This window comes from Podarcis liolepis (assembly GCF_965112155.1).
Source record: "Podarcis liolepis genome assembly, chromosome: 4".
In the NCBI taxonomy this organism is placed as follows: Eukaryota; Metazoa; Chordata; class Lepidosauria; order Squamata; family Lacertidae; genus Podarcis; species Podarcis liolepis.
The window spans coordinates 100,837,465-100,865,024 of NC_139558.1; the positions used below are offsets into that span (position 1 = coordinate 100,837,465).

The following is a 27,560-nucleotide window of genomic DNA, read 5'->3' on the forward strand; positions in this document are numbered from 1 at the left end:
GGCTCCGGCGGAAGCGAGCGGGCCACCTGGCCTCGGCGTTGGAGGGAGGGAGAGGGGGCAAGATGGCGGCGGTGGTGGAAGTGGAGGTTGGGGGCCCCCTGGACCGCGACGTGGAGGAGGTGAGGGCGGGGCTTGCTGCCCCACGGCGGCGGGGGGAGGGGCCTATGTGGGGGGAGGGGTGTGGGGGACGAAGGTTGGGGGGCTCCGGAGGGGGAGGGGCAGCATCCTAACCGCCAGTAGTATTATTACTATTAATACTATTATTACTATTGGCGCATCATTAACAGCCTCATTGTCATTTTTCTTAATTAAATATAATCTCAGGGGACCTCAGCCTTTGCCACTCAATGTTCAGTTTAACCTCCACCCGCTTCTTAGGTTAAACCCTTATTTTATTTTTATTTTTTTAGTGGTAGCAACTTATCCCTTTTGGTTTCTCCATTGCATTTCCTTCCCCTGACAGATAAAATCTTCTCCCCTTCCTCAGAGGGATCCACGTATCCCCCTCGCCCCCACTCCCCCAGCTCCATTCCTCCCCCAGGCCAATCTCAATTTGCCCTCACAACGATCCTGCCAGGTAGGCTGGGCTGCGGCCGGCCCCAGGTCGCCCAGGGAGCGCCGTGGCTGCCGCCCAAGTCTGGACCCCGAGTCTTTGCCCTCTCTCTCTCTCTCTCCCCGTCCCTCCTCTCAAACCAAAGAATCATAGAGTCGGAACGGGACCCCTGCAGGTCATCTAGTCCAACCCACTGCAAGGCAGGAATCTCAGCCAAAGCATCCATGGCAGCATCCAACCTCTGCTTCCGCCACCTTCTGAGGGAGTCCATTCCACTGCTGAACGGCTCTTACCATCAGAAATTTAGTCAGAATCTCCTTTCTTGCAACTTGAAGCCATTGCTTTCGGTCCTAGCCTCTGAAACAGTAGAAAACAAGCTTGTTCCCTCCTCCAGCACATACTGTGTTTTTATATGTGCCGGAAGCCCCCCAAGAGTGGCTGGGGCAACCCAGTCAGATGGGTGGGCTACAAATAAACTATTATATCCATGTGACAGCCCTTGAGATATTTGAAGACGGCTTTTCTATCTCCTCTCAGTCTTATCTTTTACAGGGTAAACATGCCCAGCTTTTTCAACCGTTCCTCATCAGGCTTGGTTTCCAGACCCTTGTTCCTCTTGGTCACTCTCCTCTGCACACAGCTTGTCAATATCCTTCTTAAACCAGGGTGCCCAGAACAGGACACAGAGCTCCAGGTGTGATCCCTTCATTCCTTGGGGGTTGAGCTACTAGGATCCTCTGAGTCCCTTCCAACTCTATAATTCTGTTGTTTTAAATCCAGTGTCACATTCCTTTCCCAATACCCAGGGTAATCACACCTTTTTGCTGCTGCTACAGTTGCTGTGGCACATATAGTGTGATTGCCAATGAGTGGGGCTTCAACATACAGCATAAGCAGAGAAACAGGTCCCTGCCCCAAGGAACATGCAGTGTTAAAAATGTCACAGAGGCAGGGAAGGAGTAACAAAGAAAGAACCTTAAAAGGGCCTTGTTGCGTCCATCTAGGTCATCATCAATTGCATTATTATTATTAATTGAATTTGTATACTGCCCTCTACCCGTAGGTCTCAGGGCAGTTCACAACATAAAATCACAATAGAAAAAAAGACAAAATCTCTCTCCCCACAATGGGAAGCCCAGAGGCAGGACATGAAGGCAGCAGCACTTTCCTCTGCTTGGATGCCCTGGTGGCTGGTATTCAGAAAGACACCACACCTCTAGTGGAGCCAGCCCAGTAGGGCAAATGAGGCATTGCCCCACCAACCTCAGTCTGCCCTCCGCCAACCTTCACATGCCTTCTTACAACAGTCCAACAGGTGGCCCTGCCTACCAGCTTCCTCCTCCTCTGCCTCAGTGTCGCCCTTGATGAACTCAGCAGGATGGAGACAAAACTAGAAGCCGTTGGCATAGGCTTTGCCTACTGCTTGCCTCCCTGCCTTCCACCTCACCAGGCCCAGCGGGCACCAGCCATCACTGGCTGCCTCTCCTATCGGAAGGTTTTTTAAATATAATTTGTATACCATGTAACTGCAGTAGTCTACGCAGCTTACAGAGATGCAATACAAAATAAAAACAAGTTAAAACTGTAAAATCAAGCTGCTGTTAAAATGCCTACTGATATGTTTTTTTAAACGTCCACTTTATTTATTTGAATATTTATGAAGTGCACTTTATTTTAAATGAAAACCGTTTTTAAAAGTCAGACATACCAGTAAAACCTGTAGTAGATAGGTAGCCGTGTTGGTCTGCCATAGTCAAAATAAAAAATTCCTTCCAGTAGCACCTTAAAGACCAACTAAGTTAGTTCTTGGTATGAGCTTTCGTGTGCATGCACACTTCTTCAGATACACGCGTGTATCTGAAGAAGTGTGCATGCACACGAAAGCTCATACCAAGAACTAACTTAGTTGGTCTTTAAGGTGCTACTGGAAGGAATTTTTTATTTTGACAGTAAAACCTGGTTGCTGTCCTGGCTGGATGCTGTTGATAGCCTTATTGCTCAGTTCAGTTCTGCGTACCTAGGATTGTTTTCCAAGAGACATAAGATTGAGAGTGAGGCAGAGATTGCATATGTTCATTTAAAAACTTTTAGTTCCTGACTTGTCTAAGATAAGTGTGAAATTAGACAAAGGAAACTCCTGGTTTCTTGAGCAGTCTAGGATGTGGTATTTGAGGAAAAGCTTCCATGGATTCTCCTTTTTTAGAAACAAGAAGTTAGTTACATAACTTCTGCAAACTGCAAAATTAAGAAATTGTATATTTCAGAATAAGTGAATATGCAATCCTTCTCCTGTTAATACTTGGATATTCCAGTAATTTGGGGGCTAATAGGAAGACAGAAGTCAGCAAACTGCAATAAGAGGAGCTGGGGTTAGACAGGGAAGGAAGCAGAGTCATGCAGTGCTTTTCTCCTCATTTCTGCCTGCAGATGGAGTTGCTGATAGATAATAATTCTGCTGTACTTGTACTACACAAGGAACATTGGTGCACGGGGATCCATGGCAGTGCACAGGCGAGCCCTGGGCATGTGGGCAGGACCTGTGTGCGGCTGCCTCCAATGTTGGCACTATGGGGCACCCACAGCAGTGCGGGGGAAGCCCATGTCAATGTGTCCCTCTGAGCAAGAAACCGTGTTTACTTGAGGAGGTTGCTGGCAATCACTTCCAGCACCTTCAAAGATAACTGCAGACACCTCAGAGCTTCTCATTTGACATTAAGAGATCTGGTGAGCAGGTGTATTGCTGGGCTTCTTTCCCTCTTGCGTGGAAAAAGGTTGTTTTCCTGCCCTGCTTGTTAGCTGGGCAAAGAGACTCCTGCTGCAGGATCAGCCTTCTTCTTTGGCTGAGTTGGTGAGGGAGTTGGCCCACTTTCCTCCATGTGGCAGTAAACAGCAAGATCTGATCTGCCTGCCGCCTCGTGTTGCAAGCAGCTGCTTAAGTCATGATTGCTCTTGCCTGCTCTTTCCTCCTTGCTTGTCCTTTTGCCCTCTGTAAGGTAAGCCCCGGCACAGGCTACCTGTTGCCACGTACAGCCAGGGTGGGGCTGATGCCCAGTCTGTTTTTTGTTATTCACATCCCTGCGATCCACCAGCTGCATCTTAAATTTACGGTGCGAGAGGGGGCCTTAGTGGTCCCTTGACCTTTAAGGAGCATGACTCAGTGTGTGTCTGGTGATCCTAAATATGCACACGCTTGCTAGCTGGAGGAGTCCTCGGAGTCCAGCACTTGTTGCAAGAATCCGGAAGTTGGCCCTGGTCCACCGGTGGATTGAAATTCTACCTCTTGCCTTAAAATATTTCGCTGAGCCAAGGTGGACTAAAGGAGGTCTCCTAAAGACCGTACACGTTTCTCATGACCAAAAGGCCTTTGTTGTAAAATTCTGAGCGTTTTTGATTCTCGTGGTTTTAAAGGGAGATGGCTCAATTTTTCAAGAGTGCAGAGAAAAATCAGAAACAAGGAGGTTTCTCATCTGTAAAATCTGCTGGTCTTTTAGGAGCTAATATATGACTGTGCATAGTAGCTGGGTAGACGCATTTTGCTTCAGGTTCTTGATCTTTTCAGATTATCACTTAGTCTAAACCTTATTGCATGCTTACACAGGAGTAAGGTCCTCTGAACTCAATCTGAGACAGCATATATAAGATTTCACTGTTAAAGATGTTTACTCTCCCCCCTCTCCAACCTTTGGGAAATCCTTGAAGTTGTGTTTTTTTAAAGAGTACAGTGGTGCCCCGCAAGACGAATGCCTCGCAAGACGGAAAACCCGCTAGACGAAAGGGTTTTCCGTTTTGGAGGTGCTTCGCAAAACGAACTTCCTATGGGCTTGCTTCGCAAGACGAAAATGTCTTGCGAGTTCCTGCGGGGTTTTTTTCCTCCCCCCCCCTTTTTCCCAAGCCGCTAAGCCGCTTATCAGCTGATCCTAAGCCGCTTAACAGCTGATCCGCTAAGCCGCTAAACCGCTTATCAGCTGATCCGCTAAGCCGCTAATAGCGCTAATCCGCTAAGCCACTAATGGGCTTGCTTCGCAAGACGAAAAAAACGCAAGACGAAGAGACTCGCGGAACGGATTCTTTTCGTCTTGCGAGGCACCACTGTATAATCTTTCCAGATAATCTTCTGGCCATCATTCAACCTCATTTTAAATTATTGAGCTCCAGACAGGCAGCTCCTTTGTGCAAAAGAGACAGCTGCCTCCCTTCAGCCTTGCACAGAAACCTGTGAGGTGATGAGCTACACACAGGAGCCCCGTCAAACTCTCACACCACCCCAGAGTCAAAATTAGATTGTAATCTCTTTGGGGGTAGGGACCTGCCATTTTGGTAAAAAGTGCAGTGGGACATAGATGGTGCCAACAAAATTCCACACGACCCCCAGGGAAGCGGGTGTGTGTGTTTGGCACTTCTCTAAGAATCTTCCCTAGCCTCTCCTAGAAGGTGACCTAACAATACAGGTGGAATCTGTTGGGCTGCAAAGGTTCTGTATGTTTCTCAGTGCAGTGGGGGGGTTGGAAGGCCGATTGGCATTTCACAGAGGCCGAGTTTGCGGAAGGGAGTTGAAGTTCAGCCATGCTTGTCTGCTTTGAAGAGTTGAGATGGCTGTCCTAAAGGTGAGTGGTGTGGTTGATGGCAAGTTTCTCTATAGCTATGCCTGTCTTGCACTAAAGCAGAGAAGCCATGGTGACAGCAAGTAGATTCTTCAAGATGCCACAAGTACTTTGTGCTCCAGCAACATCTACCTCTGGGTAGCTTGAGGGAGACTTTCAGATAGGAGTTGTGTTATCTCGGTGCCTGGATCCCTCAGAAAACACAGCGGATGAATCAGGTTACACGTGTGTATTCCTGTGTCATTTACCAGTGTGTGACAATGAGGTCTCGAGTTCCCTGGGATTCCATGCTGGCGAAAGAGTACATGTGAATCTGCCCTGAATGGAGGGAATAATTGAATATTATTGGTGCAGCACTAAATCCCTTCTGGGATCTTGGCATCACTGCATGAAGTGCTTCTTAACACTTGGCGGGGCAACTCAGTCAGATGGGTGGGGCTACAAATAATAATAAATTATTATTCTTATTGTTGCTGTTATTGCTTAAGGGTTCTGGGGATACAGGTGGCGCTGTGGTCTAAACCACTGAGCCTAGAGCTTGCCGATCAGAAGGTCGGCGGTTTGAATCCCCGCAACGGGGTGAGCTCCCATTGCTTGGTCCCTGCTCCTGCCAACCTAGCAGTTCGAAAGCACATCAAAATGCAAGTAGATAAATAGGTACCACTCCGACGGGAAGGTAAACGGTGTTTCTGTGTGCTGCTTTGGTTTCGCCAGAATCAGCTTAGTCATGCTGGCCACATGACCCAGAAGCTGTATGCCAGCTCCCTTGGTCAGTAAAGCGAGATGAGCGCCGTAACCCCAGAGGCGTCCGCAACTGGACCTAATGGTCAGGGGTCCCTTTACCCTTTACCTTTAATGGCTTGATTTTGAAATGAAATCTCCATTTCAGTTAGATGTGGTTCATTTTATGTATGGCAGGGATAACCAATGTCATACCTTGCAGACATGTTGGAGTCCAACCCCCATTAGCCCCCCTTGTGGCTGTTCCGGTGTGAGCTGATGGAAGCTGTAGCCCAACCCCTCTGGAGGGTGCCAGGTTGGGCAAGGCTGCTCATGGGATGGCTCGGTGCAGGGTGCAGTAGTAACTGGCATGTGAAATGAGAGAGTGTCATGTTTTTATTACAGGGTCTAAGTTCACACTTTTAATTTAAGAAAAGTATTTTGAAAGAAAACCACTTGGTGCTCGTGGAGCACCTCAAGCCTCTATCAAACTTTGCTTTGCATTCCAGAGAGTAAAAGGTAAAGGTACCCCTGCCCGTATGGGCCAGTCTTGCCAGACTCTAGGGTTGTGCGCTGATCTCACTCTATAGGCCGGGAGCCAGCACAGTCCACAGACACTTCCGGGTCACGTGGCCAGCGTGACAAGCTGCATCTGGCGAGCCAGCGCAGCACACGGAACGCTGTTTACCTTCCCACTGGTAAGCGGTCCCTATTTATCTACTTGCACCCAGGGGTGCTTTCGAACTGCTAGGTTGGCAGGCGCTGGGACTGAACGACGGGAGCGCACCCCGCCGTGGGGATTCGAACCGCCGACCTTGCGATCGGCAAGTCCTAGGCGCTGAGGTTTTACCCACAGTGCCACCCGCGTCCCTTTTATTCCAGAGAGATCCAGGGCCAAATCAGTTATGCCTCCTTGCCGACTCTAAAGTGTGTTTGGTGGGAGGGCTTGCCTGCTTTCCACCAAAGAGCTGGAAGCAGGAGAGTGTTGGGGAAGGAGTAGGTTTAGCTCCCCTCCTCTGGACATGCCTTTTGATGTATGTATGCCCCTCCCTCCCCCTGGTTTGTAGCCAAAGGTCTGTTAAATGCAGGCACGCACAGACACACCTTGGGCCGTCCCTTGAACCCTGCCCCGTGGCACATGGAGGAACCCAGGAGCAGTTTTTGTGCTTGGTTCTTGCTGAAGCTAGAGATTGCCACCTACTCTCTCGCTCTCTCTTCCGGGCTTATGCTGTAGCTGCTTGTTCTTGTCTCCCACAGGTTGATTTATCGCATTTGGCTCCCGAGGAGAGATGGAGGTGAGTGAAGAGCCTGCCTGCCTGCCTGCAAGGTTCATGGACTTGTCAGATGACACCTGTTTTCTCTTCTGTTGGGTCCTTAAAGACCAAGTTGCCTGCCTGGTGCAGTTTTCTTCATGGCTGGTGCACAAAGCACTAGTGGAAACGTAAAATTACGCAGTTTGCATGTGCCCCTCAAAAGAATTTCCTGTCTCCTCCCTCTTCTCCGTTTTATAACAACAGTCTTTGCAGGAGAGCTGAACTGCCGCTTTATTTTGTGGTCATTTAAAACTTGACAGATCCCGTGTTAAGAGGGTATCTGGCAGAGCAGCAGGTCTGGACCTCAAACAGTTGATACATTTGGATGGTGGCTCCTTTAAAAGGGTCCTACTCCCCTCCCTTGTTTTGACTAAGGAAGACTGCCATAGTTCAGCTCAGCTACAGATGCCCCTGGCACTTGAGCCCACCGTTGGGCTGTGCCACCTCACCTCCTGTACCAAACGCCGCCCAGCTTTGCAACCTGGACAAATAGTGCCAGCCGGCCTGTTTCCATTGCTTTTTTCCAGTACATTGTTATGCATCTGCTACTTACTCTGTGTAATTTTTATTCACTTCGTAGCTCCTTTCCATCCTTGTTTGTGTTCAAGGTGCCAAAGATCATATTGGTCTGGCATTTCGCTTCCTACAGGGGCCAATTCAGGAACCTTCCTCCATTTTAAGAACTCTGACCAAGTGCAAAAAAAGAAAAAATTGTTCAGCTCTCTGCCTTGCTTGGATTTAACTTGTGCAGTTTCAGTAAGCCTCCCTCCAACTGCGTACGGTTGAAACCGCAAGAAGTTAAATGTGTGCAATCGTACTGTACCAAACTCCATGCTTCCTGCAGCCCACGACCCACACACACATACCTGCTTCCCTGTCTTCTTGCAGAGTCCAGTTTGCCATGCAGGTGTGATGCAGCCAAGCACCCTCTGTGCTTACGTGAGATGAGTGTGCGAGAGACTGACTTGCTCTTCTCTCGTTCCAGGGTCGAGCACGCTCGGATGCATGCCAAGCACCGCGGCCACGAGGCCATGCATGCCGAAATGGTCCTCATCCTGATCGCCACCCTGGTGGTGGCTCAGCTCCTCCTGGTGCAGTGGAAGCAGAGGCACCCCCGCTCCTATAACGTAAGCTGCTCCCTCCCCAGGGTATATGTTCTCGAGACCCCTCCACCATCCTCACAGGGGTGCCACCTATGGAAGCCCCACCTGAAGGGGGACGAGGCTGCAGTCTGTAGAGGGAGCTGGGCTTTGCGGCTGTGACTCATCTCTCTATGGGCAGAAGCCCCACCCACATGGTATCCCACTGGGCAAGCGGCAAAAAACCCCAATGCAAATAGTACACTAGAAAATGTGGCTGAACCCAGCTTACATTCTATGTTTGGCAGTGGTATAGTTCACTCCATCTTCCATCCTGGAGATATTTGAAGATGGCTACCATATCTCCGGGGACGCGGGTGGCGCTGTGGTCTAAACCACAGAGCCTACGCCTTGTCGATCAGAAGGTCGGTGGTTCGAATCCCCGCGATGGGGTGAGCTCCTGTCGTTCGGTCCCAGCTCCTTCCCAGCTAGCAGTTCGAAAGCACATCAAGTGCAAGTAGATAAATAGTTACCACTCTGGCAGGAAGGTAAACGGCGTTTCCGTGTGCTGCTCTGGTTCACCAGAAGCGGCTTAGTCATGCTGGCCACACGACCCGGAAGCTGTACGCCGGCTCCCTCGGCCAATAAAGCGAGATGAGTGCCGCAACCCCATAGTCGTCCACAACTGGACCTAATGGTCAGGGGTACCTTTACCTTTACCTTTACCTTTAACATATCTCCTCTCAGTCTCCTCTTTTCTAGGTTAAACGTCCCCAACTCCCTCAATCGTTCCTCCTAAGGCTTGGATTCCAGACCCTGGATCCTCCAGGTTGTCGACATCCTCCTTAAATTGCGTTGCCCAGAACTCTTTCCTTCTCTTCCCTTGCTGCAGATGGTGACCCTCTTCCAGATGTGGGTTGTCCCCCTCTACTTCACAGTGAAGCTGCACTGGTGGCGGTTCCTGGTGATCTGGGTCTTCTTTTCCGTCGTCACAGCTTTCGTCACGTTCAGAGCAACACGCAAACCTCTCGTCCAGACGACTCCCAGGTGAGCAGAAACCTCTTGGCTCTTACATGAGAACGCTGCAGCCAATGGCACACGAGGCCCAGGATCCTGTTCTCTCAGTGCTTAACCAGACGCCCAAAAGGGAAACCTGCAAACAAGATTTGAGCACTAGGGCAACTCTCTCTCCTCCTGCGGTTTCCAGCCATTCAGAAGCATTGCTGCTCCCAGCTGTGGAGGCAGGGCAGAGCCATCCTGGCCAGGAGCCATCAATAGCCCTCTCCTCCTCTGTGAATTTGTCCTATCATCTCTCAAAGCCATCCAAATTGGGGGCCATCCCCTCCTCCTGCCGGAAGGAGTTCCACAGTTTAACTCTGCGCTCCATGAAGGACTTTCTTTTCTCTGCCCTGAATCTGTGTTCCCGCTTCTCTCTTTTGCACGTAGGTTGGTGTACAAGTGGTTTCTGCTAATATACAAGATCAGCTACGCCACAGGAATCGTGGGCTACATGGCTGTGATGTTCACGCTCTTTGGGCTTAACCTATTATTCAGGTGAGAGAACCCCTCTGTTGTTGGCATTGCAAGAGATACAGCTTTCAAGTCTCCCACTAGCTGCCAGAACTGCCCTCTTCATAGATGTGCCCTTGCCTTAGTAAAAAGGACCCCTGACTATTAGGTCCAGTCGTGACCGACTCTGGGGTTGCAGCGCTCATCTCGCTTTACTGGCCGAGGGAGCCGGCATACAGCTTCCGGGTCATGTGGCCAGCATGACTAAGCCGCTTCTGGCAAACCAGAGCAGCACACAGAAACGCCGTTTACCTTCCCGCCGGAGCGGTACCTATTTATCTACTTGCACTTTGACGTGCTTTCAAACTGCTAGGTGGGCAGGAGCAGGGACCGAGCAATGGGAGCTCACCCCGTCGCGGGGATTCGAACCGCCAACCTTCTGATCGGCAAGTCCTAGGCTCTGTGGTTTAACCCACAGCGCCCCCCGCGTCCCCTTGCCTTAGTACATGGCGTATCAGAAGAATAGTTTGGGGAAGTGGGACGGGCAGTCGAATGGGCACAAATCTGGCAGCGCAGAGCAAGATACGAGGGGTGCGGGGCTATGAGATGTTCAGCACTCGTAACCACTGCATCCTGCTGGCTCTGCTCTACCCCTGTGAAATGCTTAGAAATCAGAAAAGGAGACATTTTCCCAGCGTCTGAGAGTCATGCCCCAGGAATAGGGACCAAGGATCCCGGGGAGAGAAATGTGATTTGGAAGGCTGCGCTTTAGCGATATTATTCACAGGGTGCAACTTTTGTATCTCATGCTGCCTCAGAGCACCTTTTATTGTCCAACAAAACAGCCAAGCCAGCCCTAAATTAAGCAGGTGTGGTGCAGTTGCAGCAAAAGATGTTCGGCCTCAAGGGGGTGATCCCACACTCTCCCTTCGGCCCTCTCCTTCTGCTTCACTCTTGAATTGGGGAGTCTGGATGCTGAGTGTGACCCAGAAGAGAGACAAACCATGGGCAGAACTACGGCCGCCCTGCGGTCCCTCAGTGCCCCTCACGGTCTGTCTCATGAACGGGGTCAGCGGATCTGAGCATGATCTGTGCCAGAAAGAGACCCAAATCATCCAGCATTGGGGGCCGAGTGGCAAAGAGGAATGGAGAGGAGCATAGGAAGCAGCAGAAGCAGCCAGGAGGGGGCGACGTGCAGCTCCTCCCCGTTTAAATACTGGAAGGCACGCTCCATGTTTACTTCCTGACTTCTAGGAATCCCACTCTCCTGGGAGACGCAAGCCTCTTTCTCTGTGAAAAGGAAGAAATGCTAGCTGATGTGTTCAGGGCATCAGTTCCGTGCCGGATCCCTGATTCTGCATTAGCGCTGAGAAATGCTGGGTGTGCAGAAGACATTCAGAGAGTGCAGCACGGGGCAAAGCGAGGAACCAGGGACCCAGGAGGAGGCCAAACCCCTAAGGCACCTGCAGGGCCTCCTTTGCCTGAGCATGCAGCTAGGAAGTCCCCCAGGCTCCCCCCAGCCCCATCCATTGGCCCCGCTCGCCAGGGAGGGGGGTGGTTGTAGTCCCAGAAAATCTGGGGGAACTACAGTTCCCAAAGGGGCTGATCCACAGATACGCTGGGAGTTTGTTCATTTTGAAGTCTAAGCACCGTGCCTGCCCCTGAGCATTTTGTCCTGAAGGGAGACGTTTTCCTGAGGCAGGCTCCCTCTGTCCCTGTAAGAGGTGAAATTAAGCGGGCGTGAGAGAACCTGCAGCGTGGCTTCTGCGTGGTGTGTTCAGTAAAGGCCCTAGCAGTTGCCCTGAGCTGTCTGTCAGTGTGGGACTTACGAAAGGCTGTTCCCTTTGATAGAATCAAGCCAGAAGATGGAATGGACTTTGGGATTTCTCTCCTCTTCTATGGCCTCTATTACGGAGTACTGGAGCGAGACTTTGCCGAAATGTGTGCTGACTACATGGCCTCCACTATAGGGGTAAGATTCATGCAGGGCAAGCCACTTTTTAAAGAAAAGGGTGAACGTAACCTTGGGAAACAAAATAACAAACATAAATTTAGGAAAGCCAAGTAACGCTGTCCCATCTGACACGGGGGTAGGCAAAACTTTGAAAAACCAACAAATAATCAGTGTTGATGAATTCTAGGTTTTATACACTGGTGCAGATAAAAGAGCGTTGTAAATTGTCAGCATTGGCATTTGTGATAAATGCCCTCTTGAGTTTCTGCATCCTCAGATCCTTTTTTCATCTCCTCTGATATGGCCAAGTCCCAAACATTAGCATACCCCAAACAAATATTTACCGTATTTTTCGCACCATAGGGCACACCCAGTTTTTAGGGGGGGAAATCAAGGGAAAAAATATTCCCCCCCCCAGCCCCAAAGAGCAGCGTACAGGCTGCACACAACCTCTCCCTGCCAGAGAGGTTGTACGCAGCTATGGAAGAAGGCAAGGCAGCAAGCGGGATCCATCCCGCTCGCTGTTTTGGCTTCCCCTTTAGCCCCGCGCAGCCTCTCCTTGCCGGGGGAGGCTGCGTGGGGCTAAAGAAGCCATAGCCCCACGCAGCCTCTACTTGCGGAGGGGTTGCGCGCAGCTATGGAAGAAGCCTGCATTCGCTCTATAGGACGCACACACATTTCCCCTCAATTTTTGGAGAGGAAAAACTGCGTCCAATAGAGCGAAAAATACGGTAGGTTTTGTAATACGTTTCCCCTTTCAAGCAGTGGATAATCTGGCAGCATCCAACAGCACAAGTCAGTCCTTTGGCCGAATGTCCACATTCAGATCCTTAAAATCGGGCTGCAGAGATAGTTGTGGAGCTCCCTTGATAGGGTCCCAAGTAATTTTAGAAGTTTATTGATGTGCTTCAGTCCAAAAGTTACAAACAAAGGGGGGGTGGGGGGAGTTACTTATAATCCGATCTTGTCGGTCACCAAGGGCTCAACCACACTTTCACTTGGCCCGTATTTTGGTCATATTGTGTCCCGATTAATTCCCCACCCCACCCCCGGGTTCGAGAGCTTTTCTGGTCATTCTGCAAAAATCCAGTCTCACCCGCTGAACCAGAGATTTTGCTCAATCAAGTTTCAGTTCAGTGGGAAAGATGGGATTTTTGCAAGGCACAGAACGAGAATGGAAGAGGGAGCTAAGAGGCATGATGATGGTGCCTGGCCGTGTTCCTGCCCCAATTGCCTTGAGGCTGCTCTTCCTGGGCAGCATCCTGCTTCTGTGAGCAGCTGAGGGCTGCTCTGCCCTGAGCTTGGGTGGCGGCTGAATTCTGAGTGTCAAAGCCGCCTTTCACTTGGGTTTTCAGCTAAACCAAGCGCCAGGTATTAGACTAGTTTTTTTACACCGGGGGGGGGGGCTTTCCCTGGGCAAGGAGGCTTTTAATGCCACCGCTGATCTCAGTACCAGGAGGATGAGCTGGCAGGTCAAACTGTGATCACAGTGACAGAGGGGTTTCTCTCTCTGCCTCTGTGATAAACTTCGGCCACCAGTCGGTGCCAGAGAGCTTCTTTGAGCAGCACTCTTCATAATAGCCTCAGGACGCAAAGTGCAGCCACACGGGGCAAACTATGCCCTCGGTTTCCAGAGGGAGGCATTCAGAGATGTGTGCATGACAACCACGCTCGACACATTCAAGGGTGATCAGATTTGTAGCCCCTATCTGGAGCAGGGGTCCTCAAACTACGGGCTGCGGGCCACATCTGGCCCGCCTGGCAGATCGCTCCTGACCCCCTCCCCCCCCCTCACCACCACCAGCAAAGCCCGAGGTTCAGAAGGGGCTGGGTGGGAAGAGTCCTGAGGTAAAAGCGTGCGTGTGTAACAAAGACTTGGTAATGCGGTTGCTACCGCCATCACCAGCTGCTTGGTAACGGCGCGCTGCCCCTTTAAGTCGGCGGAGGATGGGATGGTGGCAAAGGAACCCCTTCCACGCCAGCCCTTCCCCTCCTCCCTTCCCCTCAGGCCGCCTCCGTTCCCACTGGAACCATGCCTCTCTGGCCAGTTGCCTCCTTATCGCGCTCGCGGGCCTGTGCGGCAACCTTGGCAACCTTAAAAGTTAGGGAAGCACCAAAAACACAGGCAACATATGCAAATAGAATTAGCAAGAAGAGAAGCCTGAATCACAACAGTTTATTGTACAAGGGAATCTCCACGTAAATAGTGGTGGGTTAACCTTTCAAATAGAGCTCTCCACCCACACTTCCCCAAGTTTGAAAATAAACTTCAATGCAGAGAAAGTCATATGCATGAGGAACAACAACATCAAAAATAACCCAGAAGAAATGAAGTATAAAAGTGACTCACAGCGCCTACATCAAACTAGAAGCCGAGTACCAAGTTTTAACCTCCTTAACAATACGTAGTAATAATAATTTATTATATGTGCAGTGTGCATAGGAACTCGTTCATATTTTTTTCAAACTATAGTCTGGCCCCCAACAGTGTCTGAGGGACAGTGAACTGGCCCCCTGTTTAAAAAGTGTGAGGACCCCTGGTCTAGAGTGAGGAAGCCAGGCTGGAGGAAGTCTCATGTCAACCTCTCTCATTTCATTTATTACACTTCTTAGTCACTTGTGTCCCAAAAGTCTCCATTAAGAAAGATACACAATACAGAATGTTATGGTGGGTGGAGAGGGAATCATATAATACACGAATGTTTCATATAGCAAATTTTGGGGGGAGGAAACATACCAGCTGTATAAATAGTAGTGAACAACATTAACAACACAGTGGTACCTTGGTTGTCAAACTTAATCTGTTCCGGAAGTCCATTCGACTCCCAGAACCGTTCAAAAACCAAGGCGCTGCTTCCGATTGGCTGCAGGAGCTTCCTGCACTCAAGCGGAAGTCGTGCCAGACGCTCGGCTTCAGAAAATCTTTCAAAAACTGGAACACTTATTCCAGGTTTGCGCCGTTCGGGAGCCAAGCCATTTGACAACCAAGGTACCACTATGCTAAAATAATAAACACAGCAATCAAAGGGTGACAGAGTATCAGCCCCTGACCCTTTTGCAGCCAGCCTCAGCTCCCTGGACGAGGTCTTGCTTCTCGGATAGGGGGTCCTCTCATGGCTAAGGTTTTATGTGCGGTTGCCACCTGGCTGCGGTTACTCTGCGCCCTCGCCACAGCCTTCATCATCACCGTAGTTCATTCCTGAGCCGCTTTCCCACAGTTGTAGCCCTGCTCAAGGCAGCTTGCAAGACGAGAAGTTCACGTAATAATGAAAGCGTAACAAAAGTAGTCGTAAGCAGCAAATAAAGACATTTGAAGGCACGTGGAACAAAATTAAGCAATCCCCAGGAAAGATCTAAAATTAAAGAAATGGGAAATTAATAACAGTAACAGTGAAACTGACGTAAAGGTAAAGGGACCCCTGACCATTAGGTCCAGTCGTGGCTGACTCTGGGGTTGCGGCGCTCATCTCGCTTTATTGGCCGAGGGAGCCGGCATACAGCTTCCGGGTCATGTGGCCAGCATGACTACGCCGCTTCTGGCGAAACTAAAGCAGCGCACAGAAACACCGTTTACCTTCCCGCCGGAGCGGTACCTATTTGTCTACTTGCATTTTGACGTACTTTCGAACTGCTAGGTTGGCAGGAGCAGGGACCGAGTAAAGGGAGCTCACCCCTTCGTGGGGATTCGAACCGCCGACCTTCTGATCGGCAAGTCCTGGGCTCTGTGGTTTAACCCACAGCGCCACCCGTGTCCCTGAAACTGACATACCCACAATTAAATCATGACCCAGACTAAACCCCCTAAAGCGAGTCTGCAGATCCTGAGAAGCAGGTCTTGAAGGACTCGCATCCATGGTGGTCTCTGGGGCTAGTGTGCTGGTATTCCCCCCAGGAGGGAGCCTGAGTTGAGATGCCTCCACTCACCCGGGTCCTCTGTGTCTTCCTCCCGGCCTCTCGCCACCTGCGGAGCAGTTCTACAGCGCATCAGGGATGCCCACCAAGCACCTCTCGGACAGCGTCTGTGCCGTCTGTGGCCAGCAGATCTTTGTGGACGTCAACGAAGAAGGGATCATCGAGAACACGTACAGGCTGTCCTGCAATCACGTGTATCCTTTGGCGGGGGTGCTCTCTGTAATTCCGGCATCGCCGGGCTGTGTGTGGACTAGGTGGTTCTTGGGGGCTCCTTCCAACCCAACAATTTTGTGATTCCACGGCCTCTGAATACAGTGGGCTGTCTGTCATTGGAGGTTTCTATGCAGAGAGTGGCTGGCCACCTCTCAGGGATGCTCTAGTTGAGATTCCTCCATTGCGGGGGGGGGGGGGTTGGACTGGGTGAGCCTTGGGGGTCCCTTTCCAACTCTATACAGTTCTACAATTCTAAGTGCTGACGTTCTCATTCTTCAGAGAGCCAAGCCCGGTTCCCCTTCTCCCGGAAGCCGTGACTTTGCAGGGATGCCGTCATTGCCATGTGTGTTCGCCCACACCGCAACCAGGGGAAGCGTTGAGGCCCTGACTAAATTCACGACTGCTTCCCCGGCCCAGTTTCTGTGACGCTGCCTCCCTGCGGCTGGGAGGTGGTTGGTGGCTTCCTCCACGTGCGCCGGGGGAGCGAGACTCCTTGCGGCTTGTGCTGAAATGTCACGACTTGTGGCTGCTGGTTTCAGCCAGGAAATTTCGTACCTCTGCACTCTTTCGTAGGGAAGCTTGAGCAGAAAGCGAGCAAAGAGTGAGGAAGAAAATCCTTTGCTGCATAGCAGCCTTTCCCAGCAAGGCTCCCTCTGGCTCTTTCAGACTACAACTCCCAGCAACCCCAGGCAGCACAGTTGTTAGAGCACGAGACTCTTAATCCCAGGGTTGTGGGTTCGAGCTCCACATTGCGTGAAAGAGTCCTGCGTTCCAGGGGTGGGCTAGAGGACCTTCGGGATTCCCATTCGACTCCACATTTCTGTGATTCCAGGGATCCTGAGTGCAGCCTTTGAGCTTTGTGTCCTGGTTAGTGACGCAGCAGAGCCCTTGCGGCTCCCTAGTATGTGGCTGTGGTTGGAGAAAGAGGAACCAGGGGTGACACATGAAGGCAGAGGCGTGGAACTGGCAAGCGTCCATCACAAGCGCTGAGGGATCCTCGTGTGTTTGTTTTTCTGCCCTGTTACTATGACAGTTCGGTGTCCGGTCATGGCCGGAATCCATGTACATGCGTACGTTTCCCCACATGACTTTCGCAGGCTTCTCTTTCAAAGGCAGGAGGGCGCCCAACTAGCCAATGGCTGCCTTGGGCTTGGATTCAATTTGATTTATTGCTTCGCTATTCCACTTTCCATTTGAATGTATCCGCGTACAGGCAATGAATCACAAAGAATCACAAGTATGGTCACATATTATATACATGGAACCATTCTTCTTCTTCTCTGGCGATCCCTCGTAGCCGAGTAAGATTGTCTTCCATGAACACAGTTTTATCAATGAGTCCGTAAGTGACTGTGGAGGCCAATTCTGGACCCACACATCCTTCCTCTGTGAGGACACAGGTTTCCGGGCGGGAGTTGATCACGGCGTGGATTTGCCAAGCATGCCTTCCTCTTAGCACGTTTCTCCCTTGCGTCCTGAGTTCGAGTGTCTTCAAAGCCTATGGCGCCTTCGGTAAAGGCTGTTCTCCAATTGGAGCTCTCTGCCTAACCACAGGAGCTGCGCCAGGACCTTTGGAACCGTAGAATTGGACTCGGAAGGGGCCCAGAAAGTCGTCTAGTCTAACCCCCTGCAGTGGGGTTAGACTCAGTGAACAAGAAGTTCATCTTGTTCATCTCAGTGAACAAGAAGTCCAGCTGCAGGCAGGGCAAGTCGGAGGCAGCAGGTGCTTCTGATGGACATTTGGGGGGGCGTGGGGCTCTCTGTCCCTCCTCTCCCCCATTTCACAGGGTGAAACGTGACCCCCACCCCGCCCCGGTAGGCGGCCAGCAGCAGACCAACATGCCGTTGACTTTTCTGCGCTTGGCTCCCTCGGCCAGATCTCTCTGCTGCCTCCCGGAGTCCGTGTGCGCGTGGGTGTACCTGGTTTTTCCCTCTCCTCCCCCCGCTGCCCTTAACTCGCTGCCCCTCCCAGCTTCCACGAGTTCTGCATCCGCGGCTGGTGCATCGTTGGGAAGAAGCAGACCTGCCCCTACTGCAAAGAGAAGGTGGACCTGAAGAGGATGTTCAGCAACCCGTATCCTTCAGGGAAGGGGGTCTGCAGGAGAGGGGAGGAAGGGTGGCTGGGGAAGCTCGGAAGCGCCTGCAGCCAGAACAGGCACAGCAAGCAGCTCCTTGGACTGAAAGGCAGCAGCCTATGGCTGGAGAGGAGCAGCTTCTTCTGCCCAGTCCCTCAGAGGTTGCAGCCATGGCAGTACAGTGGTACCTTGGTTCTCAAACTTAATCCCTTCCAGAAGTCCGTTCCAAAACCAAGGCGCACTTCCCCATAGAAAATAATGCAAAATGGATTAATCTGTTCCAGACTTTTAAAAACAACCCCTAAAGCAGCAACTTAACATGAATTTCACTATCTAACGAGACCATTGGTCCATAAAATGAAAGCAATAATCAATGTACTGCAGTCACACAATCAATCAGTAGCTGAACTGGGTTCCACACAATCACAAAAACAAGTCAAAGAAGACACAAAAATAAAAACGCAAAATAAATAGCGAAAACAGACAGACCTCGGTCTCGATCCTATATACCTGAAGGAGCGTCTCCACCCCCATTGTTCAACCTGGACACTGAGATCCAGCGCCAAGGGCCTTCTGGCGGTCCCCTCCCTGCGAGAAGCCAAGTTACAGGGAAGCAGGCAGAGGGCCTTCTCGGTAGTGGCGCCTGCCCTGTGGAACACCCTCCCAGCAGGTGTCAAGGCAATAAACAACTATTTTACTTTTAGAAGACACCTGAAGGCTGCCCTGTTTAGGGAAGTTTTTAATGTCTGATGCTGTATTGTTTTTAATATTCGGTTGGAAGCCGCCCAGAGTGGCTGGGGAAACCCAGCCAGATGGGCAGGGTATAAATAAATTATTATTATTATTATTATTATTATTATTATTATTATTATTATTATTATATTACTTCAGCGTAACACTCAAAACGGAGCACGTTTGGCTTCCAAATAAAGTTCGCAAACTGGAACACTTACTTCCAAGGTTTGCAGTGTTTGGGTTCCAAGTTGTTTGAGTACCAAGGTGTTTGAGAACCAAGGTGCCACTGTAGTGCATGAAATGATACATGGTCTGGCAAAGGGACAGGCGGAGAAAAGTTTCCTTTCCTCTGTCATCACCCCGGATCTCGCGGGCATCCAGCGGAGATAAAAAGAAAGGACACACAGTTAATCTATGGAACTCCCTCCCATAAGAGGCCAGATGGCTTTAAAGGAGGGCTGGGCAGATTCATGGAGGAGAGGAAGGGATTAGCCCTGGGCTTAACGTCAGAAGAGCCTGCTGGATCAGGCCAATGGCTGATCTGGTCCAGCACCCTCTTCTCCCAGTGGCCAGCCTGTGGGAAACCAGCACGCAGGAACCAGTCACAAGAGCCCTCTCCTCTCCTGTGGTTTCCAGCAACTGGTGTTCACAAGCACGGAGACAGAGCTAGCAGCCATCAACAGCCCTCCATGAATTTGTCCAATCCTCTAGATTGCCTGCCACCACTTTCCTGCGGCAGAGAGTTCCACAGTTTTAACTACCGTATTTTTTGCTCCATAAGACACACCTGACCATAAGACGCACCTAGTTTTTAGAGGGGGAATGCAAGAAAATATATATCTTTTTAAAGGGAGTGCTGAGCAGAGCCTGTATGCATCCCAGGCTCTGCTCAGCGCTCCCTTTCACGAGCCGCCCGGAGCGTGTGTGCGGTGCTTGCAGGCTTTCCTCGGGGGGGGTGGTAGCCCCCAAGCGGCTTGTGAAAGGGAGTGCAGCTCTTGGGGGGCTTTTCCGGGGAGGTGGGGCTGCCCTCTGTCCCTTCCCCCACCTCCCACAAATGCCAGCAAGAGCCGTGCGCTCTTTAAAGGGTGCGCAGCTCTTGCAGGCTTTTCTACAAGGTGGGAGAAGGACAGCCCGTCAGTGACGATCTGCCCTTCTCCCTCCTTGGGGAAAAGCCCACAAGAGCCGCACGGAGCGTGTTATTACTCTTGGGGGCTTTTCCTGCCTGCCTCCCGCCTGCATTCGCTCCATAAGACGCACACACATTTCCCCTTACTTTTTAGGAGGGAAAAAGTGTGTCTTATGGAGCGAAAAATACGGTATGTTCCGCTGGAAGAACCTTTTCCCTGCAGCTGCCAAAGCTTTGGACCCGCAGAGGTTCTGAAACTCATTACTCGTTAATTTTGGCAACTCTTAGCGGGAGGAGCAGGTACCCCACCGGCTTTGGGGCCCCCCTGGTTTTTGCACCTCAAGTTTCCTTTTAACTCTTTCCGCCCCAGCTGGGAACGGCCGCACGTCATGTATGGGCAGCTCCTTGACTGGCTCCGCTACCTGGTGGCCTGGCAGCCGGTCATCATCGGACTGGTCCAAGGGATCAACTACATCCTGGGCTTGGAGTAACTCCGCTCTCCTCCCCCCCCCCCTGGCCGGCTCCCTCCTCCCACCTCCGTCCGGGTCGCGCCTGGGGAGCTGCGGCCACCAAGCTGCGTGTGGCGGAGGGCGGCGCTGAGGACACCCAAAGGAGGAGATGGGTTTTGAATCACTGACCTCTCAGGATCGCGGCCTCTTGCTCAGCAGCTGCTGTGACAGCTGGAATTTGGGGGGGTGGGAAGGACTTTGCACAAAAGGGGGTGTCGCCGCCGCTTGGGTTGGGAGGGAGAGGAATCTTTTTTTAAAGAAAAAAAAGAGAGAAAAGAAAAGAATTATTTTAATGAGCATATTTAAAACCTTTTTATTGCTGATGTGAAAGGAAACAGAACCTTTTTTGGGGGGGGGCCTCCCCTGCCGTCCCAACTCGCTCGTCCCTAGTTATTATGGTTGCCGTAGAGCAAAAGAAATAAGCAGAGAGGATCTGTTCTGCAGCAGCAGCACTGTCAGCCCCAGACCTTCTGCCCTTGCTGGCCAGCCCTTCCCCGTTCCTTGCGGGGGAGCAGGATTCGCACTGGGGTCCCCTCCTAGCCAGCGCAGCAGTTCTGAGAAACAAGACTTGGCTGTGGGGTGCAGCTGGGCTGCCCAAATGAGGCTTGGGAGGGCCATGTCTCTGCCTGCCACCCCACCACCATCCTGATACAGGACAGGGGCTGGCAAGGTGAGACCAGCTGCCCAGGAACGGCCTGGAGGGGGGGGAGGCGTAGCAGCAATAATGTGCATTTTGTTGGAGGGAGAGGACCCTCTTTGAGTGTTCCAGCTCGGAGCAGCCTTTTCCCAACTTTCTTCACATATCTTGCCTTGCTGAAAGTAGTAAACACTCCCTGGCTTGCCTTAGGTTTATAAACCTGGGCTGGTTCAGAAAAATCTCTCTCTTTCTCTTTCTCCCTCTGTATTTTTGCACTATTTTTCTCTTACAACATCCCTGTTGGTAGCCGGGCCTTTTTTTGTACAGTGAGTTCCTTTTCTACGAGAGCGTGTCTCGCTGGTCTCTGTTAAGAAGCGGCAAGGCCCGCCAGCCCTCGACAAACAGGAGCTGCGAATCGGGGCCTGCCATGCCGACTCTTCCCTGCTCCCCGAAAAGGACAAGCCGGCCTCCTTGGATCCTACGGGACGATTTCTGTCTGCGACCTCTGTTCTTTCCACGTTTGGACATAACCGCGGGAACACATGCGGGTGTTTCTCCCGAAAGCACGTTGATGACGAACTACAGAGAAGAGGGAGCTCTTGGCGGAAGGAAACCCTTTCCGAACTCCCATTCCTCTCCCAAGCAGCCCCACGGAAAGTGTGGGCGTGTGTGTGCAATAGGGTGCTGCTCAGCAGGGAAGTGGCAAACAACCCTGAGCCAGTGAGAGAGCGTGTCTGTCCTGCCGCTCGGCTGCTGCCCACACCACTGGCCACCTTTGGGTGACCAGAAGCGGCTTCTCCAGGATATTGGGAGCGCCGTGATGGAAAATGGGCCGGGCTGGACCCTCCTGGGGCGAGATGGGCAATCACCCCTTGGCCTCCAAGCCTTCCTTGTGCAGCCTGGCGTCACCCCATGAAGCCAAAATTCCCAGGGGAGAGTAATGGCACCGTCCGTCCGTTTCCAGTGCAGCTGGGGCGACTTTCAGACGTAGGAAGTCCGCAGGAAATGGCACCGGCATTGGAATCGCTCAGCCTCCCTTTGCCCCTGGGACTCTCCTGATGTTTTGGACCACAAATCCCATCAGCCCCGGGATTTGCAAGGCCCCAGGATAGGGAAAGCTGTGGGCAGCGCCTCTTGCGGCTAGGCCAGTTGGGTATATTGTGGATGGGCGAGAGAGAGGGGTCTCTCAAGCCCTGCATTTTGCCCCCTGCCCTGTGGCAACTGCTGAATTGCTCTCCTAGGCAGCTGCTGAAGGTTGCCTCCATCTCTGGCTTGTTCCCTGGACGTTTGATCAAAAGTAGGATCTTCAAGTGAACATCCTGTTCTGCACTGTTTTGATGCTGGGCGCATGTGTGAAAGAGGGTGAAAAAGCCCAGTGCATTGGGAGGAATCTTTCCTGGGGCGAGAGGGAGGTGTCTCCAAGGGGTGAGATAAACCTTCCTAGGCAACTGGAGTTCCTTCTTCCCACCCGCCCCACATTTCCTGGGGGCAGCTTCCTGGTTCTGCGCTAAGCTTCAAGTGGGATGTCGGACTGGGGAAGTTCCGAGGGCGGCAGATATAACGTTCTGCATGTTGCAAGAATTTCCTCGCCCCAATGCATGCCGGTATTTGGGGGTTCTGTTGGGCAGCCAGTGGGGCAGAGGGTCAAAATGTGTTGCAGGATCCCTTGTGGGCTGACCTCGCTATCCAAAAAGGTACGGTGCAATTTGGGGAGAGTCAAGTGATGTAAGGGTGCAGAGGCTTCAAGGGGGCTGAGCCACATTCTGCACCCATTTGCCACCCCCCAATAAGCATATTTAGTTATCCACACTGAGGAGGTCTGGTTTGACTCTGTGTCTGCACTGTGTAATCCACAAACCAGACATTTGCAATCTGATATCTCTTCTGCGAAAAGATCTTTTGAAAGGCATAGGGTGGCTTAATTCTTTATCTCCACCCAAACGAATGTGTAATAAATTCTGCCGAACTGCGTGCTCCTCGTATTTCCAAGAAGTTCCTTGTTTGGCTGGGAGGGCCTTGTGCGCCAGACGAGGTTTGAAAGGCATTTTGAATGGATTTCGTTTCCTATTTAACCAAGGAGGGCGTCATTTCCTCTCTTAGTGGTATTATATAATGAGTGTCCCTTGTAGTCAAAGCAGCACCATCCACATTCAAGAGGAAGGCCCTTGCAGTCCCCAGGGAGGAACTTTGCAGAAGGGGGGGGGGGGCAGGCATTTTGAAGAAACAGCTAAAAGTGGTGATAGGCACACTATGCATTGAAAGCAGGATCGCACCACTTTAAGCAACTCCACTCCAGTTACCAGGAAGCTTGGGAACTGTAGCTCTGCAAAGGGGACAGGACCTCTGAAAAGTCTCTGCGCCCTTAGAAAACAAGAGTTCCCGGGGTTCTTTGGGAAAAACCTTGGCTGCTTGAAAGTGGCGTGACACTGCTTTCGATGCACAGTGCGGGTGTCTCCTGACTGTTGAGAGCGAATTGCGTGGAGCATCGTACAGCTGAACATCAGGGGGAGAGGCCATGGCTGGCTGGAGCAGTGAACAGGAGGCCTGTGCTGCAACATTTTATTGCAGGTCCTACTTGCCCTTTTCAAAAGCAAAGCTTTATTTATGCTCCCCACCCAAATGAAGTGGTCCCTCTGCACTTGAGCAGTTTATGGTTGTTTCAGCTCCCATCCCAGTGGTGTCTGGGCTGTCTAGGAATGGTTTGCCTGTACCATGCGCTGGAGCAGTTTGGGTTGGGGGAGAGACAGGCGGAAGGGTTCCTGTTTCTTTTCTCAAATGGTACTCTGTACATGAAAGCACGTCAGGGTTCCTTGAAAGGAAAATAAAGCAAAATAATTCTGATGACTTGCTGTGACTCAGACTTTTGACATTCATTTACACTGTGCTGACTTTGCAGGGGGGAAACATGTCCATTTTGACTCAGTTAACAGAGCAGCAACTCTGGGCTGTAGTAAATTTCCATCACCATTGGAACGTGGTGCTTAACATATCTCAGAAGCGGGAATAAAATGGCAGGTGCCTGCCTTCACAGAGCATACAGAAATCTAACTTTTGAGTGCAAGAAGGAGGAAGAGAGAAGCAGGGGTGGTTTTGCCCCTATCCTCTTGCTGTAGAAGAATTGGGGGTTGCCTTCTACTGCCCAACTTCCCTAAGCGATTCTGCATCCCCCAAGTCCATGATCTATCAAAGAAGAAGGGGTGGAGGCAAGATCCCATGAAAGCAAGGAGATCTTTCATTTTTTGTTGCAATAGAGTCCCACCCACCACCCACCTTGCAAGGAGGTAAGAGAGACCAAGAACAAAGTTTGCAGGAACCTTTGAAGACTTTTGACATTGGCCAACCCTTTAAGCAAAGACTACCCTAAAAGCACGCAGGTGGTCTAAACCACAAAGGCTTGCCAATCGGAAGGTCAGCGGTTTGAATCTCCGCGACGGGGTGAGCTCCTGTTGCTCGGTCCCTGCTCCTGCCAACCTAGCAGTTCAAAAGCACGTCAAGTGCAAGTAGATAAATAAGTACTGCTCCGGCGGGAAGCTAAACGGCATTTCCGTGCGCTGCTCTGTTTTCTCCACAAGTGGCTTAGTCCTGCTGGCCACATGACCCAGAAAAAACTGCAGACAAACGCCGGCTCCCTTGGCCAGTAAATCGAGATGAGCACTGCAATCCCAGAGTCGTCCGCAGCTGGACCTATTGGTCAGGGGTCCCTTTACCTTTACCCTAAAAGCATCATACATACATCACAGAAAGAGGTGGTCTGTATGGCTTCTCTCCTCTCTGCCGAGATACCGGATAATGTTTTAATGGTTGCATTACCTGGGCAGCCTGGCTATTCTTTTGAAGTGGTAAATACTTTAGTTCTTGAATCCAGGTCACAGGCACATCCTATTCATACAAATATGCCCTTAAGACAAGATTTGAAGGATTTGTAAGTGAAAAGAGCTATTGGGAAAGCTTTCTCCAGTATATTTCCCTTCTGCAGATGGCTTTTTGAGATTGCTCTGTGCGTGGGGTGAGCTCCCGTTGCTCAGTCCCTGCTCCTGCCCACCTAGCAGTTCGAAAGCACGTCAAAGTGCAAGTAGATAAATAGGTACCGCTCCAGCGGGAAGGCAAACGGCATTTCCGTGTGCTGCTCTGGTTCGCCAGAAGCGGCTTAGTCATGCTGGCCCCATGACCCGGAAGCTGTACGCCGGCTCCCTTGGCCAGTAAAGCAAGATGAGCGCCGCAACCCCAGAGTCGTCCGTAAAGGGTCAGGGGTCCCTGTCCATTTACCTGTGCGCTGAAATAAGGTATAATTTTCTCAGGCAATATTTCCTTAATTTTGCAGGGTGAAGGATTGATTTTCTGTGGCGTGCACAACTGCTATGTGTGCGCCCCTTAAAATTTTATAACACTCCAGAAGTGTAGCAATTGCAGTGGGTTTTTGTCGCCTTTAAGCATCCTGCTACTGCTCTAACATGTGGCACCTCACCTCAGTGGAGCCCCAAATCCCTCACAGGCACTTTGCCAAGGGGCAGGTTTGGTCTGATGTTCACCCCTAATTCCCAGGGCAAGCGAAATTAGTCACATCTTCACAAGCAAGTCCATGTGGGACACGGACCCAATTTGGATGGTTTTAAATTGCTTGCAGATATTTCCAGTTGCATTGTTTTAACATTTTGATGTTTGCTGCTCTGGGCTCCTTTGGGGAGGACAGGATACAAGTTTAATAAAATAAACCTGTCTCGCGCACACTCACACTTGCTCTGTGATTATTCATGGTGATTTTGTGGTGTGATCGACTGAAGCACAAGCACTATGACGTGTAATGGAAACCACTTGTGGGCTCCTCAGGATCATTCCCCCTTGCTGACCAAAATTGCAGCAACTCCCTATTTGAAGGCCAAAGTTCGGCCATAGAATAATTTCGCCCTTTTTGACTCAAATCTGTCATGAGTCCGAGTCACTGAGCATGTCTGATGGTCAAGCACCAGTCTCTGAATCAAAGTGGGTAACCGCCTCTTGTTCCTGTTCCTGTTTTATTATTATTATTATTTTAGGCAGTGCCTATTTCTGGAGTTGTGGGACTCACTCAGAGCTTCCTAGTACTTTGGAGAAATGGGAAGAGAGAGATTATCATTATCAGTATTGCAATTACTCGGAATCTGGATTAACTCAAACTCATCGTGACTCTGCTTTTCAGGCAAACTGTTGACAATTTGAGTCCCAGTTCCTCTAACTGGTATGCGTTCTCTTAAGGCTCACCAAGGCAGATCAAGACTGAGGGGACCTGGGTGCAAATTCCGCTCTCACCCATGGAACTCACTGGGCTGCCTTGGGACAGCTCCTGTCTCTTGGCCTGGCCTACCTCACAGAGCCATTGTGAGAGTAAAGCTGCTGGCAATCGGAAGAACCCCCCATGTCACCCTGAATTCCTTGCGAGAAGGGCCAGGCAAAAGTGTAAAAAATAAACAGGCTCCAAACTGGTGCATCTGTCTCGGTAATCAATGGAGGAGGAGACTTCACCTTCAGGGGTGAAGTCAAACCATTGGGGAGTTACAGTGCCTGCTGTGGCTGTAGAGACAGATGGGGAGAGACATGTTTTGCTGCAGCCAGGGCAGATGAAGGTGTCTGTTTGTGCAGCTGCACCAGGCGTTTCGTCTCTCTGCACTCCTCCCAGCAGCCATGATGAACCTATGCTGAGCTTCCTCAGAGTGCGCTGTCAAGGCTGCATCATGTGCAAGCAACATCTCTCAGATAGGAATCTGCCACCTTTCGTCTGGCCACAGAGACTTGCAGGATGAGCAGACCCCGTCTCTCCTTGTATGGATGTACACACTCTTATAAGAATTTAAGGTCTTAAATATATAATTAAATGTTCATAAATTTACAAGGCAAACACAAAACATGTATCTGAAATAGTACAGAACAATCCTGAAGCCATTTTGACACCCAGTGGCCTCAAATATTCCTCTACAGTAGGGAGGAAAATGGGAAAAGCCTTCCCATTGTCTTTTTGCTTGCAAATCCTGTCTTAAGGGCACATTTGTGTATGAATAGGGTGAGCCTGTGACCTGGATTCAGGAACTAAACTATTAACCATCACAAAAGAATGGCCAGGCTGCCCTGGTCAAGCAATCAATGACCATTATTAGGTATCCTGGAAAACAGGATTTCCGCCTTCTTCTGTGATGTATGTATGAAGTTTCAGGTGGGTAGTCTTGGGCTACAGGATGGGCAATTTCAAAAGTCTATATAAGGGCTTGTGTAGCATGGTTCTGGGTTCCTCCTCCCTCCTGTGTGTGGTGAGTGGCGACCCTGTTGAGTAAAGATCAGGCTTACTAGCTGCTTTGCTTCTCAATATACTCTGACTGGCCTCTGTTATTTTCTCCTCCCGAAAGGAAACCTACTTAAGGACTCTAGACAGTATCTTGGATACCCCATAAGGGAAAAGAAGCAGTTTTTTCTTATAATGACACCATCGTCAGTTGAGCTGAAGGCACAGGAGAGCAACAGGGAGAACAATGTGCCAAAGAGCGTTGGGGCGAGAACACAGCCCTGTTTCACACCACTTTTCCAAGGGAAGGCATCTGAGGATACTGGATGGCATGATAATGGGGGGCACCCTATCTTGCTGAGCAGCGTGAAAAG

The 27,560-nt window shown here is 50.8% G+C and overlaps 1 protein-coding gene and 1 long non-coding RNA gene across 6 annotated transcripts in view; one reads left to right on the forward strand and one right to left on the reverse strand.

Moving 5' to 3' along the window:
* The first annotated feature begins 25 nt into the window (after positions 1–25).
* RNF121 (ring finger protein 121) lies at positions 26–23,780 on the forward strand. Of its 5 annotated transcripts, none has more exons than XM_083499837.1 (9): positions 26–119; positions 7,132–7,169; positions 8,173–8,314; positions 9,159–9,313; positions 9,713–9,820; positions 11,627–11,747; positions 15,702–15,835; positions 17,827–17,928; positions 20,161–23,780. In XM_083499837.1, exons 1-9 carry the CDS (start codon positions 63–65, stop codon positions 20,279–20,281), a joined length of 978 nt encoding a protein of 325 aa, XP_083355963.1. In that variant the 5' UTR covers positions 26–62; the 3' UTR covers positions 20,282–23,780. The 5 variants fall into 5 exon arrangements, with proteins under 5 accessions (XP_083355963.1, XP_083355962.1, XP_083355964.1 ...); XM_083499836.1 differs by lacking the exon at positions 26–119 and adding an exon at positions 1,098–1,247; XM_083499838.1 differs by lacking the exon at positions 26–119 and adding an exon at positions 5,054–5,157.
* The window catches only part of LOC310705478, a 9,460-nt gene continuing 2,463 nt past the window's right edge, over positions 20,564–27,560 (reverse strand). Inside the window, exon 2 of the long non-coding RNA XR_014525325.1 lies at positions 20,564–26,483. This is a non-coding gene — a long non-coding RNA (uncharacterized lncRNA). The remainder of the gene's footprint in view (positions 26,484–27,560) is intronic.

Bases quoted from the DNA above. Each gene is read 5' to 3' on its own strand.
- RNF121 (XM_083499835.1), top strand. From the start codon at position 6,907: ATGTATGTATGCCCCTCCCTCCCCCTGGTTTGTAGCCAAAGGTCTGTT. The intron at 7,170-8,172 runs GTGAGTGAAGAG...CTCTCGTTCCAG, and splicing joins GCTCCCGAGGAGAGATGGAG to GGTCGAGCACGCTCGGATGC. The intron at 8,315-9,158 runs GTAAGCTGCTCC...CCCTTGCTGCAG, and splicing joins GGCACCCCCGCTCCTATAAC to ATGGTGACCCTCTTCCAGAT.